At 37.6% G+C, this 16,152-nt stretch overlaps 1 protein-coding gene across 1 annotated transcript; it reads left to right on the top strand.

Annotated features, from left to right (window-relative positions):
* The first annotated feature begins 13,790 nt into the window (after positions 1 to 13,790).
* On the top strand, positions 13,791 to 14,964 carry LOC127148536 (uncharacterized). Its single transcript, XM_051082595.1, has 6 exons — positions 13,791 to 13,937; positions 14,027 to 14,188; positions 14,270 to 14,374; positions 14,441 to 14,513; positions 14,587 to 14,682; positions 14,764 to 14,964. The coding sequence occupies exons 1-6, from the start codon at positions 13,795 to 13,797 to the stop codon at positions 14,845 to 14,847; spliced, it is 663 nt and encodes a 220-aa protein (XP_050938552.1). The 5' UTR covers positions 13,791 to 13,794; the 3' UTR covers positions 14,848 to 14,964.
* Positions 14,965 to 16,152: the final 1,188 nt, after the last annotated feature.

Below are 16,152 nucleotides of genomic sequence, written 5' to 3'. Positions count from 1 at the left end.
AGCTATATGCGGAAAGTTCTCCACAAATCGTTGGTAATAACCCGCTAAAACCAAAAAGCTACGAACCTCAGTGACTGTTAAAGGTTGGGGCCAATTGGTGACTGCCTCTATCTTAGCTGGGTCCACAGAAACACCAGCTTTAGAAACCACATGGCCTAGAAAGGATACCTGCTTTAACCAAAACTCGCATTTTGAGAACTTTGCATACAGTTTATTAGCTCGAAGGGTTTCTAGAACCAAACGTAAATGCTCCTCATGCTCGGCCTCTGTCTTGGAATATATCAAAATATCATTAATAAACATGATCACAAAAGTGCCTAGGAACTCTCTAAACACTCTGTTCATCAAATCCATGAACACTGTCGGTGCATTCGTCAAACCAAAAGACATCACAATAAACTCACAGTGCCCATATCTAGAACGAAAGGCTGTCTTCGGTACATCGCTATCCTTAATCCTCAATTGATGATATTCTGACCGAAGGTCAATCTTAGAGAACACTGTAGATCTCTATAACTGGTCAAACAGATTGTCGATCCTGGGCAAGGGATATTTGTTCTTAACGGTTACCTTATTCAACTCCCTGTAGTCAATACATAAGCGCATCGATCCATCATTCTTTTTAACAAATAAGACTGGTGCACCCCAAGGTGACACACTCGGCCGAATGAAGCCTTTATCAAGCAACTCCTGTAACTGTAACTTCAGCTCTTTCAATTCTGTTGGGGTCATTTTGTACGGAGCCTTGGATATAGGAACCATATCAGGCTCCTGCTCTATGGCAAACTCAATCGCTCTGTGAGGAGGTAACCCTTGTTATTCTTCAGGAAAGACATCCGGATAGTCCCTCACCACTGGTTCTGATGATAAGGACACATCAACCTCTCTATTTTCCACTACACTCACTAAGATACTCCAAGTACCCTGACTAAGCAGTTTGCTGGCCCTCATAGCTGAGGTTACCTTAGGTAACGACCTTGATTCTTCTCCCTTAAACTTAAAATTGGCCATCAAGGGAGGGTTAAACGCTACCTCCTTACGAGAACAATCTATGCTAGCATGGTTAACAGCTAGCCAATTTATACCCAAAATCACATCAAAGTCGTGCATATCCAGGACTAACAACGTTACTTCAATCACATGACCTGCTATCTTAATCTGGCATTCTTTCACCTTTTCATTCGACAACATATTGTCCCCTTAAGGAGTAGATACTAATAAAACATGGTGTATGGGCTCTACCTCTAAGCGAGCATGTAACACAAATGCAGAAGAGATAAAGAAATGTGACGAACCAGAATCAAACAAAACTAAGGCATAATGCCCCAACACTGGAAGCGTACCTATCACCACCGTGCCTGCTCTCTCAGCCTCAGTCTTATTTGTAGCAAAGACTTTACCTTGATGTGGAGCACCTGCTCCCTAATTCTGCGCACCCCCGGTAACCCTCATCGGGCATCTGTCGGCTGTATGCCCCTCTTGCCTACACTTGAAGCAAGTCCTAGTCCAAAACAAACAACGGTTCAGATGGTGCTTCCCAAAAGTGGTACATAAAGGCTTTCCTCTGGCAGCTTCCCTTGCCTCAAAAGGTCTATGCTGGAAGCGGCGAAACTCACCACCTGATCTGAAGTTTCGTTGTGGCACTGAAATAGGCTACTGCTCAGCCTTCCTTTTCTGTCTTGAGGTCGAACCTCTACCTGCAACCTTGGACGAGTTAGCCCTCTCCTGTAAACTGAGATCCACTGCCAGGCTTAGTGCATCCGCGTGAGTGGCGGGTTGGAAGGCTCAAACAAGGCCCTGGATGTCTAGCCTGAGGCCTCTAACAAACTTATCAGCTCTAGCCGCCTCGGTCGCTATCATCTCGAGAGCGAAGCGGGACAACATATCAAACTCTGCATCATCTGCTTCACTATCCTATCGCCCTGCTCCAAGTTCAGAAACTCTTGTCGTTTCGCATATCGCAAACTGGCAGAGAAGAATTTTGCATAGCAACTCTCCTTCAACTTCTTTCAAGTAATCTGACCCACGTCACCCCTTAGCATCCTCTCTGTCGTCTCCCATTAGGCAGTGCCTCTGTCTGTCAACATGAAAATGGCGCACTGAACTTTCTGATCCTCAGGGCACTTCATATACCGAAATATGGTCTCCAAAGAGGACAACCACATCTGAGCCTTTGTGGGGTCCTCCAAAGACCCATCGAATTTCGTGGGGTTGTACTTCCTGAAATTCCTCAAGTGCTTGGCCTCTACCGACAACTGATCCGACACGACTAGGGGTACAACTGGAGTTGGAGCAGGAGCTGGCGGGGCAGGCTGCTGCTGCTCCCGCATTTGCATAATAAGATCCTTGAACCTCTGCTCCACAGCAGCGAGGTCCGCATGAGTAACTAGTGCAGCAGGGTCGGTAGCTTGAGCTACAGGCTGTACTTCAGGTTGGACATGTTCTGCTCCCCTTCCTCAGCCTCCTCGGCCACCCCTACACGTACCTCTCCTTGGCGGCATTTCCCTAACAACCACCAATGATTCCTTTAGTCTCATACGATAATTAACTTGGCAGTTTAACTTAGGTAAGGTAATGCATATAGAGTTATACATATAATTTCATTAAAGCGTACCTGACGAGTGGCAAAGGATCGTTTTAGCCATAGGGACACAAAAACACAGACTCACATCATAAGTCACTCTAGAAAACCTAAAACTTAGGCTCTGATTCCGACTGTAACGACCAACCTTTCCGGATTAAGCTGAGGTCACTATGTAGTACTAAGACTCGACAGTCAAACACACGAGCTCATAAAAGATAGGTTACGATTCATAAAAAACGTTTAAAATATCACAAAAGCAATTTTGGGCCCTATTTTAAATCACGTTCCCAAGAGTTCCAAAATATAGTTATCAAATCATCAAAACACAAAACCGCCAATCAAATGTTCTAACCATGACTTGATCTGAAAAATGAAAAATAACAAGTAACAAAATACATCAGCGGAAGCATAAAGGAAACCAGACGCATTCATATGGCCTTCACGCATCCTTCTTGCCCCTCGTCGATCTGCCCCTCACCATACCCTTACCTGAAAAGTTAAAGAGAAAAAGGGTGAGTATAAAATATACTCAGTAAGGGACCCACTACTGGGCCCGTTAGGGTAATAACAGTTAGCTTCCTATTAAGAGGTACCCTACATAAACAGTCTAGTGGTTTTGTAGAACGCACACATTCCGAAGGATGCACATATCAGTCTAGTAATCCCGAAGGATGCACATATCAGTCTAGTGATCCCGAAGGATGCACATATCAGTCTAGTGATCCCGAAGGATACACATATCAGTCTAGTGATCCCGAAGGATACACTTATCAGTCTAGTGATCCCGAAGGATGCACATATCAGTCTCGTGATCCCAAAGGATACACATATCACTCGAGGAATCCCGAAGGACACATGCCTGTAAGGTACTCTACCTCATAGATAAAGCTAACCATTACCCCACAGTCTATACTAAACCATCTACAATAGTCACATCCCAATAACGTTCAGGCTAACGGTTCAGTCATAAGCTTAGCCAGTCAGACAGTTTATGTTTAAACAACTGTCTCCTCGGTCGCTATATGTATATCCAATTCACACTTCATTGTGACATTCCCTAAATTCAGTCTAATAGTCAAATCATCACTTTGTAAATCCCCCTGAGGGTACTTTGTCTCAATTCAAACCCTAGCACATCTACAAGTAATCTATTTTATGCATAACATCCATATTAGGCATAACAGTCGTATTCAGTTTACAGCACCGCTCAACCACGTATACACAATCTACCCAAGAGATTTCCAAACCCTTGGTACCTCCACGACATAACTCATACCCAGTATCCTGATAACAGACTTAACCTTTATATAACATTAAGATTTTTATAATCCATCGGCATTACTATTTCAATTCACAGCACAGCCTATCAACATAACCACAATACACAGAACATCAGGCCATCAGTACCCATCAATAGAACAACTCATTACATATATAATAGTACATAGGCTATAATTAACAATCACATTACCTTTAATCAGTCAAGAGAATATAAGTGATATGTACTAGCCAAACATGCGTCAATCAATTCAATACAATTACTATCGTATAATTTCCAAGTGGGTTTCTACGTTTCCAGTCTCGGTCTGAGGTCAAGTAGTAAGAAATCCCTTACCTGAAATGTAGCTAAATTCTCGTTCAAGTCCAGATCCAAACGAATCCATCTAAACACGAACATATGGGTTTAACAATGACATCACCGAAACCCATAGTACAAAACGTTCCAAAGCAATAGCTACCGACTTACCCAAGCAGAGGAGAATTGACTCCCACTGCGCTTGCCATAAAACTCCTGAACTTGAGCGTCACCTCTCTAACACCTTCAGGGGATCAACAGTTAACCCAACCAATCAGTTCAACATTTTAATCCGACATTTAGACGCGCATTGACTATTGAAAACATGAGAAATTCCTCAGATTGTCCTTACCAAAACTCACCGGGACTCAGCATGGATAGAACGGCTTACGCGGCTCGATGAACCGGGATATTGGCTTGGCAAAACGGCTCGGCTTAGCTCGATTCAGCTCGGCTTGGCTCGACTCACAGCTCGACTTGCGGCTCGACTCGGCTAAGCTCGCGGCTCGCGGCTCGGCTCGGCTTGGTTCAGCTTACGGCTCGACTTGGATTCGCGGCTCTGGTACGGCTCGGCTTGCTCGTTTGTAGCTGGCGCACAAACGAACGGATAATTTTATCTGCTTCCCTCGACGACGGTCGAAAGAGGGACGCACGACAGAAAATGGAGGGATGGCTCGCAGCGAACACGGTCGGAGGCGGAGGAGTCGACGACTTGTTCGACTAAGGGCAGAAACAGCCGACGGTCACTTGGGTGCACGAGATGAAGAGAGAGGGCGTCGGAGATGGCGACTTGTGAACGGTCGGATGACCGATTTGGAGAACCCGTTGGTGGCTGACCGTGCGTGGACGAAGAACAGGGACGCGACTGTGGACTTTGACGTTGCGAGGCAGACGACGATGGAGACGGAGACGGCTGTGCGACGAAATGAAGAGGAAGGGAGATCGGAGGAGATTGGGGCGACGGTCGGGCGAAGAAACAGGAAGAAGAAGAAGAAAAGTCGGGGGGGGGGGGGGTCTGGCAGCGTGCGGGTAGGGTTGTCTTCCTTTTTTAAAAATATATAATAATAATAATAATATAATTTATATTATATTATTATTATATTAATTTATATCATATTATATTATAAAAGAACTCATACCTTCATTTTTCTTTTTTTTTTCTTTTCTCTTCTAAACCAAACAAGAATTAACACCAAAAATCCGAAATTAATAAGGGCACATCCTATTTTAGTTAATCTCCACTAGAACAAATATAGGCTTTAATGTCGCTTGGGAAAAATGAAAAAAGACCATTGGTGTCGGTTTTGAAAAAGCGGATCTTTAATGTCGGTTCTCCACCGACATTAAAGACAAAGCTTTAATGTCGGTTTTAAAACGACATTAAAGGTCCGCCATTTTGAGAACCGACATTAAAGGTCCATTTAAATTTTAATTTTAATATTTTTATTTTGTGAAAAAATAGACACTTTAATGTCGGTTTTCCACCGACATTAAAGGTCCATTTAATTTTTTTTTAATAATTTTTTTCGTGAATTCTCTCTCTTACTTTACCTTTTCGACCCATTCGATTCGAAATCCATTCGACCCTCGTCTTCTCCGAACTATTTCTTCTCCGAACCTCCTTCATTTCTTCTCAATTTTAATCGACGCCACAATTTTAATCGACGCCGCCATTTTATCGCCGCCGCCATTTCTATCGCCGCCACCATTCCGATCGATTGTTGTTCTGTTCGCCCACCCTTGGAATCAAATTCGGCCGCATTTCTCTCCTTCTAAAGAAATTCGTCCGGTCGTCCCCGTTCACAGCAATCGTGTTCATAGCAACCGCGTTCACAGCAACCAGGTTTTTTGAAACTCATCCGCGTTCCTATTTTTAACTCTTGCAATGACTATCACAAGTTTTATTTTGTTCATAGTTAATTACCATGTTCTGGAGAAGCTCTTTTTTGACCGTCTTTTGTTCCACTGGGTTTATTTCTTGTTAAGATTGAACAAAACTAAGAACCTACAATGGAAATTATTCCAGATGCAGTCACTGTGTCAATCCTTCCTCACATTGCGACCAAATACATAGCCATGGCTCTTTTTCTTGTCTTTGATATGGATGCCTCTTTCAGACAAAAATTTCTCTTAGCTAAAGACAATTTCTTTCAAATGATTTCTATTTTTGACACAAATCTTAGGTATCATGCCTGTTCTGGTGTTTGATTGTGTAAGAAGATCAATGTTCATATTTCTTAGGACAGGCCGATTCTGTCGCTTTTATTTTTTATTAAGTAGCCAATCAGACATGAGAAAGAAACAACATGAGAAAAGGTAGACGAATCCTTATTGGCTAAGAACGAACAAGAAATCTCATATTTTTTACCACCAGTCGAATGAATCCCCTGTTTTGAGCCACCTCTTTCTTTTCACCCAATTTTTAACTTCGATGCAAACAAATGGCACCTTAGAATTATCCGACTGTTTTCTGCCTATTTATCCTTCATTGATCCTCATTGTTCAATTCCCCCGCCATCACTTCAAAGTGACTAACCCCAATATTTGCTTACTCAAAAACCCTTTCCTTTTAACCATATGGGTTCGGTTTCAACTGCTTCGGCATCGCCGTCTCAGCCACCTACTGGAAATCCACCAGCCAATTTCAAGATATGTGTATCCTATTGTGGTAAAGATGCTTCACAAGGTGCCAACATCTCTAATTGGATCGATTGTTACAGTCCACAAGACAACTCATGGAATAGAGTCACCACAATCCCTGGCCTTCTGGAAAACCATGCTCTCACACTGCTTTAGGGATAGATGAATTTTTATGTTTGATTTGTTGAAAGTTTTTCTTTTTGAATGGTAATTTACATTTACACTTTCTAGCATGACTGGTCTTTAATTCTTTTGAATATTTGATCAAGGTTTGAATGATTCCATGGTTTCATTCTTGCTTGAAAGAGTAGGTTTAAATTACATCTTGCATGTTAGGCTTTGGTTTGAATTGATCACTATTTTAGTTCGACAATGGTAGAGATTATTGATGCAGGAACATAATGTCATAGTCTTAATTTGGTTTCAAGATTGTTTGCAAAAGATTCAATCCAGATAAAAGAAAATGTATAATTTGTGGCCTTTAAAAATAATTGTACCTTCTTATCTGCTACAGCTTCTGTCTTTCTTAATATATGTTTGTGAAAATTCCTTTCTTTCCTTATCTGTTGTTATACTTAATTTCCATTTTGTGCACATAAAGCATAAGCCTCAGTATCAAACCCAATAACAAAAAAAAAAAAAAACTTATTTTCATCTTCTATGAGTGGTCTACCAAGGTGTTCAAAACTCAAGCTATCGTAGATGTTTAGTCTTCCTATCTTCATCTTCTATGTGTTCTCTCCTTCATTCTATTGTGGTTGAATTTGATGCTAGCTAGGGAAGGTGGTGAATTTGGTTAATAACTTTTTGTTTGATTTTGCTAAGGTAGATAATGTAGCTAAGTCGTTGTTGAGTTGGGTGAATTGTTTCCTCATCGGAGTTACTCATGTTATGTTGTTGGCTTTATGTTATATTATTATTACTATTATTATTTTCTTTTCTTTTTTCCCTCTTCCAATTCAAAAGACTATGCTGGAAAATGTTGGATATCTAATTTCTTTACTTTTTTTAAAATGTCTTTTTAGTACAATTAAGAGTGGGAGATTTGAACCTAAAACCTTTTATCCTCGAAAACATACAAATGTCAATTCAACTAAGTTCATCTTGGTTATATCTAACTTTTTAGGTTGAGTCATATGGATGTAATTTTTGGTAATTCCCTGTTTCTTTTGATCTTAAATTTGGTCTCGTATAAATTCCTTAAAAAGAAAAAGAAAATATTAATAAAAATATATATATATATTCCCGGACTTTTCATTTGGTGGTTGACACCTGACATTGCTTGCTACCTCAAGCTTCTCCTATATATAACCCAAACTCTTTTAGATTGCTTTTCTTTTAGTCAAGTATTATACCCTATTATTTAGGTTGACATTGGTCTACTTCTAAAATTAGCCATACATTTTATTTTCCAAATCATAACAAAACCAAAACTAAAACTAAAAGAAAATGTCATAGTCTTAATTTAGATTGTTTGCTTAATATTATTGTAGTTTCTTTTCGGTTTATATAGAACTTGTTAGTTTTTGGAATGTGGGTTCAGTTTAAGTTTACTTAATTTAGTTGTTTTCTCGATTTTTTTTGTAGATTAAATTGCATCTTATATAATATGGATAAGTCGTGGATGCAAAAGAATAGAACGTCATCTGAGTATGCTTATGGGGTTGAGATGTTTATTAAAAATGGGTTGAAGCATTCAAAGACGTCGAATGTCATGGCATGTCCTTGTTTAAAGTGTGTGAATGCAAAAACTTTAGATGTGAATACAATTAGAGATCACTTGTTTTTTAACGGCATCGATCAGAGTTATCAAGAATGGATTTTTCATGGTGAATCACTACCAATAAAGAGAAACAATGAAAGTGTCTTTAGCAGTGTAAAAGAAGAAATTGACGAGGATGATGTTGATGACACAATTGGAATGTTTGAGGCTGCACATAATTATTTTAATGACAAGTCAGAAAATTTTGAGGAAGTTGTAGATGATGCCAAGAAACCATTATATCCTAATTGTACGAATTTTACCAAAATATCTACGTTGATAAAGTTATATAATTTGAAAGCTAAATTTGGATGGAGTGATAAGAGTTTCACTGAGTTATTACAATTAATTTCTGACATCTTACCTACTCCCAACGAATGCCCTACTTCTACTTATGAAGCAAAAAAAATTTTGTGTACTCTTGGAATGAAGTACGAGAAGATTCATGCTTGTAGGAATGATTGTTGCTTGTTTAGGAAAGAACTGTCTGATGCAAATGTATGCCCCTCTTGTGGTATGTCAAGATGGAAGATTCCTAAAAATTCAAAGAAGGAGGTTAAGAATGTTCCAGTGAAAGTCATGTGGTATTTCTCTCCAATTCCAAGATTTGAAAGAATGTTTCGAAGCAAAGAAACATCAAAATTATTGACGTGGCATGACAGAAAAAGAGAAGTGAATGATCTATTACAACATCCAAAAGATGCATTATCATGGAAAAAAATAGACAATTTATGGCCAGAGTTTGGGTCAGAACCTAGAAATCTACGTCTTGCTCTTTCCACAGATGGGGTAAATCCGCATGGAGATCTTAGCAGTAGATACAGTTGTTGGCCAGTTATGTTAGTGACATACAACTTACCTCCATGGTTGTGTATGAAGCGAAAATTTTTGATGTTGACCGCACTAATATCTGGTCCCAAACAACCGGGAAATGAAATAGATGTTTATTTAGCTCCGTTAGTTGATGATTTGAAAATACTTTGGCATGATGGGGTGGAATGTTACGATGCATATCAAGATCAATGTTTCAGGCTAAAGGCTATTTTATTATGGACTATTAATGATTTTCCTGCGTATGGTAACTTGTGTGGTTGTTCAGTCAAAGGATATCATGCATGTCCAATTTGTGGGGAGAAAACTTCATCAATTTATTTGCCAAAAGGAAGGAAGATGGCATATATTGGGCATCGCAAGTTTCTACCACGTCATCATCCATATAGGAAACAAAAGAAAGTTTTCAATGGTGCACAAGAATTAGAATTGGCTCCAGAACCATTGAGTGGGGAAGAAATTTTCATACAAACAAGTAAGTACAAACACTCATTTGGTAAGAGAACTATGAACGAAAAGAACAGTGAAATGAGTTCTTCAGGAACTTATTGGAAGAAAAAATCTATTTTTTTTGAATTAGAATATTGGAAGTTTCTTGATGTGCGACATTGTTTAGACGTGATGCACATTGAAAAGAATGTCTGTGCAAATCTCATTGGCACATTGCTTGATATTCCCGGTAAAACCAAAGATGGAGTAAAAAGTCGATTAGATTTGGTTGAATTGAACATTAGATCAGAGCTAGCTCCTCAAGTAGGGGAGAAAAAGATCTTTTTACCCCCGGCATGTTATACATTATCTCGAGCAGAGAAGTTGAGTTTTTGTAAGACACTATCTGAATTGAAAGTACCAGAAGGCTATTCATCGAACATTCAAAGTTTAGTGTCACTCACAGATTTGAAACTGTATGGACTTAAGTCGCATGACCATCACGTTCTTATGCAACAATTGCTACCTGTGGCAATTCGTGGTATTCTACCGAAACATGTAAGACTTGCAATTATTCGGTTATGCTTCTTCTTTAATGCTATATGTAAGAAGACAATTGATACATCACAATTGAAAGGAATGCAAGAAGATGTAGTTGTCACTTTATGTCTATTGGAGAAGTATTTTCCACCATCATTTTTCACTATAATGGTACATCTTGTAGTGCATCTCGTAAGAGAAATTGAGTTTTGTGGACCTGTTCATCTAAGGTGGATGTATCCGTTTGAACGATATATGAAAGTCCTAAAAACTTACGTGCGAAATAGAAATCGACCAGAAGGATGTATGGTAGAAAATTATATTGTTGAAGAGGCTATAGAGTTCTGTTCTGAATTTATTGCTGGAGTTAGTTCTATTGGACTTAACTCATCTGTAATAAAAAAGAATTCAAACATGGATAGAGCATTATCAGCTTCTTCTTTTATCAGACCGAGTAAGGAGCAGTTAGATCAAGCTCATCTTTATGTCATTCAGAATGTAAATGATGTTCTACCATACGTCGAGTACGTGCTAAATCCTATCTATTCTCATTCTATATAAGTTTATGTAATTACTTAATAACTTGTTATTTACGACAGACAACATATGGAGAGTTTGCGTAAGCTTAACTCTGGTAAAGCTCGAAGTAAAAAGTGGATTCAAGAAGAGCATAATCGCTCATTCAGTCGCTGGCTGTCCACACGGGTAATCACTACAATCATACTCTTGTATGTTTGTTTTGGATCTAACTAAATCCAATATATTGTGTAGGTTGCACTTGCTCTCGAAGTACCTAAAAATTCTATCACGCCTTCTTTAAGATGGATAGCTCACGGACCTTCTCCAGATGTGGCCACTTATTCTGGTTACATAATTAATGGATATTACTATCACACAAAAAGGCGTGATGATATTAGGAGAGTTCAAAATAGTGGAGTTAGTATAACCGCTACTACGATGCAAGTCTCTAGTTCTAAGGACAAAAACCCGGTCATGTCAGATATGACGTTTTATGGTGTAATACGAGAGATATGGGAGATTGATTACCATCAATTATCTTTTATTTTATTTAAGTGTGATTGGGTTGACAATAGAAGTGGAGTCAAAGTGGACGAGCTTGGGTTTACCATCGTTGATCTCAAACGTATTGGACATAAATCAGACTCATTTATTTTAGCCACTCAAGCAAAACAAGTATTCTATGTCCAAGATTCTGCAAATCCTGAATGGTCGGTGGTTTTAACATCTCCACAAAGAACTATTGAAGAAGATTTCTTTGAAGATGAAATAGGAGATATGCTTCAAGAGTGTGGTTACGAAACCATTAAAAGGATGCCCAATGTTGATACACCTAATGAGACTGATGATACAAATTCAACTTATATTAGACATGATTGTGAGGGTAGATGGGTAGAGAAGGGTATGTCATTACTTTGCTTTATAATGTATTTAATTTTAGAGTTCGTAATATAATTGATATGCTTATGGTATCTTTATAATGTATTTATGTTTAAAGTTCATAATATAACTGCTATATTTATGGTATGTCATTACTTTGCTTTATAATGTATTTATGTTTAAGTTCGTAACATAATTGTTATGCTTATGTATGTTGACTTTGCTTATTAATGTATTTCCATTTTTTGCAGATTCATAGATGGAGGATAGAAGTGAGGATGAAAGAGAAATGCTTCCAGAAGTAAGAAAGAAATCATTTGTTCCACGTGGGCCAACTACTATGTCTGAGTTGGCCTTAGTGAGAAATTCTGGACAAAAGTTGCCCATTCAATTTAATGAACACGGACAACCTGTTGGAGCCACGTCTAAGAAAATGCAAAGTTACATTGGTGTGTGCGTTCGACAACAGATTCCTATCACATACAACTCTTGGAAAGAAGTTCCGAATGAGCTAAAAGATAAAATATATGATTGTATATCGGTATGAGTTCTATTGTTATGTTTTTCATATAATGTAGTTTGCTTTACACTCTAAGTTTAACTAAGCTTTTCTTTTTTTTTTTTGTGTAGATGTCGTTTGATTTACAACCCAATGCTAAACATTCTATACTTATGTCTGCATCAAGAAAGTTTCGAACGTTCAAGACGACGTTAACTCAGAAGTATATACTTCCGTCTAAGGATCAACCATCACTCTTGCAGTTTCCTCCCAAAATCTATTCTCATATAAATCAAGAAGATTGGGAATCGTTTGTGGATGCTAGACTAAGTGAAGAATGGGAGGTAAATAAGTTTAAATTTTCAATGGAATTAGAATTGTTTTGATATCTACCTACAAACTAATACGTTGTACAGGATTATAGTCGTATTCAAAGGGAAAGAAGGTCAAAATGCGTATACAATCACCACATGTCACGTAAGGGATATGCTAATCTTGCCGATGAACTAGTGAGTATTTCTAATTAAATTGAAGAATTTATCTTAATATGTTGTTGTTAATTAAATATGTATCTTTTGTTGTAGAAAATAACGCATGATGTTTCCTATCGATCAACTCTTTGGAAAGAAGCACGGAAAGGAAAAAATAATGATTATTTTGATGATGCTACTCGAGATTGTGCCTCTCGGATTGTAAGTATATTTATGATTACAATATATAATCTTTTGTTAACCTAACTGATGATGAATTGTTTTATACTTGTATTGTTTTATAGGATGAATTAGTTGCAACAAATAAAAATGAGGACATCTTGACTGACGCATTGGGTTCCAAGGAGCACGGTGGACGTGTAAGAGGCGTGGGTGCTTTCGTCTCTCAATCACAATATTTCAAGACAGTAAAAGGGAAGGAGAAAATGTGTGATAAAGAAGAGGATGACTCGAGGTGCAAAAGTAACAAGAAGAGAAGTAATCACTCGAGGTCATCCATTGGAAGTATTAATATAGATCTTGATGCCGATGAGGACACACCTACCAACAAAGGAGTGGAGGTAATTGACTTTGTTGTCACTTTTAGTTTTTTAACTATATAGGATCAATTGTTCTTAACTATGCTTTTAATGTTTGTAAAGGGAACACCATGCCAATTGTCTATAGGATCCATTAATAATATTGTTGCAGTAGCCACGATAGTTGAGGATAACATTGGATGTCCCAATGTTAAAGTTCTAGTAGACGTGGTTACGGGAGAAAATTTGACTATACCCAATCCAATGAAGGGAAAGATAGAGACTTTAAATCAAGCATTGGGTAACATTATAGAATGGCCTCGTCGGCTTGTTTCTAAGATCAATGACAAACAAGTGTGTATCTTTTTTTTACTATTTAAGTTTTGATTTTATTTGTATATGTATTTTGAATTTAGAACCTTGGTTGTGATAGGAGCATTCAACTAGGAAGGATGTCGTATACCCTTCAAATTATACTGACGTTAACGGGATTATTAAGCTTTTAAATAGACATGCCATGAACAACATGGAGGATGTAGACATGATTCGCATCCCAATGAACGAGCTAATATTTGGAAGTGACAAATTTGTTTATTTAGCTCGTGAAGATTTGTTGCATTACTGCGGCATGGTTGAAATCGGCTATATGTGTATACTAGCGTATATTACGTAAGTAGACAACTTATACTCATCTTTATCTCCAATACCACTTTTGTAGTTAGTTTGTTGATATTTTAACTATGGTTGCTTTTACTTAGATGTCTTTGGGATAAATGTGACTGTGCAAAGAATTTTTTTGTCATTGACCAATCAAAAATATCGTCACATATCAAAGATCGTGATCTTCGATCCAGAAATTTAGCCAACCAGCTAGAAGCAGTTAACTTGGAACAGAAAGTGCTAATTCCATATAATACCGGGTAAATAAAGAAGAGAAACACATTAATATATTTCCATTGAGCTTAAATGTGTACTCACATTGAAGATGTTGTTTATTGTAGTTTTCATTGGATGTTGCATGTTATCGATCTTCGTGAAAATTGCGTTTATGTTTTGGACTCTCTTCGGAGTAAAGTCAATGAAGACATTCATGGAATCATAAATGTGTAAGTGTATTTACTTTATTACTTCTTATTTAACTTTCTTGTCTTTTAATGTTTCAAAATATTTAGAGGGTTGAAGACATGGCAAGCGAAACACGATCTACAACGCTATCGATCAACTCCAAAATGGAGACCTGTAAAGGTAATTTGCATTTACAGGTTATTACTTTTTATGAAACATAAGATTAATTTGTATTCAATTGATATACATGCAGTGCCCTCGTCAATTGGATTCTGTAGGGTGCGGGTACTACGTGCAAAAGTACATACATGAGATAGTGCATAATTCTAGTACTTCTATTACTAACCTTGTAAGTTTCTACTTTAACTTTTTACATATTACAATTTGTGATCCAAACTCATACTTTCCATATCTTTCTCTTTGTGTGTAGTTCAATACCAAAAATGCATATAGCCAAGAGGAGATTGATGAGATTCGAACTGAATGGGCAGCTTTTGTTAGCAGATTTGTGTAAGTAGTTGCTTTTTGTAGTTAGGTTAGTAGTTGATTTTTGTAGTTAGGTTAGTAGTTGATTTTTGTAGTTAGGTTAGTAGTTGGTCGAGTTAAGTTTTTGTAGGGGACGACAGTCCTATAGTTTTTTGAAGGGCAGGTGGTCCCGTACTAATTGTTGTTTGTTAGATAGTTTGTACCTATACTTTAGTTAGTGAAGGAACCTTCTATTGTGTTTATAAATCACGATCTTATATATTATCTTTAATGGCGTTAGTGTGCTTGTATTTTAGTGTTGGATCTTATGCATTGTAGGTGTTTACTATTGGTTTGCCATGGATGGTAGGATGTGTTGTTTGATATGTGTGATTATGTATATATTGGAGGATTTGGAGTAGTTGGACTTATAGTGTTGAATATAGTTGTGTTTATAATATGTAAGTGTTGGATGATGTGTATTTGTTGTAGTTCTATATGGAAGTGTGGAAAAGTGTGCTTGTATTTTAGTGTTGGATCTTATGCATTTTAGGTGTTTACTATTGGTTTGCCATGGATGGTAGGATGTGTTGTTTGATATGTGTGATTATATATAAGTGTATATATTGGAGGATTTGGAGTAGTTGGACTTATAGTGTTGAATATAGTTGTGTTTATTGATATGTGATTATATGTAAGTGTTGGATGATGTGTATTTGTTGTAGTTCTATATGGAAGTGTGGAAAAGTGTGCTTGTATTTTAGTGTTGGATCTTATGCATTGTAGGTGTTTACTATTGGTTTGCCATGGATGGTAGGATGTGTTGTTTGATATGTGTGATTATATATAAGTGTATATATTGGAGGATTTGGAGTAGTTGGACTTATAGTATTGAATATAGTTGTGTTTATTGATATGTGACTATATGTAAGTGTTGGAAGTGTGCTGGAATTTTAGGTATTATTGTGTGCATTGAGTAGTAGGCATTATAGCTAGTGTGCAAGCAATTTTTTTATTTTTTTACAATATACGATGACGAACATTTCCGGACGTAGTTCGACTCAAATAATATCGGTTTTGCCGTCATAAAAACTATTATAAATACGACATGAAATGAATCTTTAATGTCGGTTTAAAAAACGACATAAAATGTGTCTTTAATGTCGGTGGAAAAACGACATTAAATGTGTCTTTAATGTCGGTGGAAAAACGACATTAAAGATGTGCACTAAGCAACATTAATGTCGGTTTAAAAACGACATTAAAGACATCTTTAATGTCGGTTATAAACCGACATTAAAGACAGCTTTAATGTCGGTTATAAACCGACATTAAAGATGAACCGACATTAAAG

Source organism: Cucumis melo, chromosome 3 (genome assembly GCF_025177605.1).
Source record: "Cucumis melo cultivar AY chromosome 3, USDA_Cmelo_AY_1.0, whole genome shotgun sequence".
Taxonomy (NCBI): Eukaryota; Viridiplantae; Streptophyta; class Magnoliopsida; order Cucurbitales; family Cucurbitaceae; genus Cucumis; species Cucumis melo.
This window is presented reverse-complemented; position numbering and strand designations above follow the sequence as displayed.

Coding starts and splice junctions, on each gene's coding strand:
- LOC127148536 (XM_051082595.1), top strand. CDS start 13,795: ATGGAGGATGTAGACATGATTCGCATCCCAATGAACGAGCTAATATTT. Junction 14,514..14,586: donor CAAAATGGAGACCTGTAAAG/GTAATTTGCATT, acceptor ATATACATGCAG/TGCCCTCGTCAATTGGATTC. Junction 14,683..14,763: donor GTACTTCTATTACTAACCTT/GTAAGTTTCTAC, acceptor CTTTGTGTGTAG/TTCAATACCAAAAATGCATA.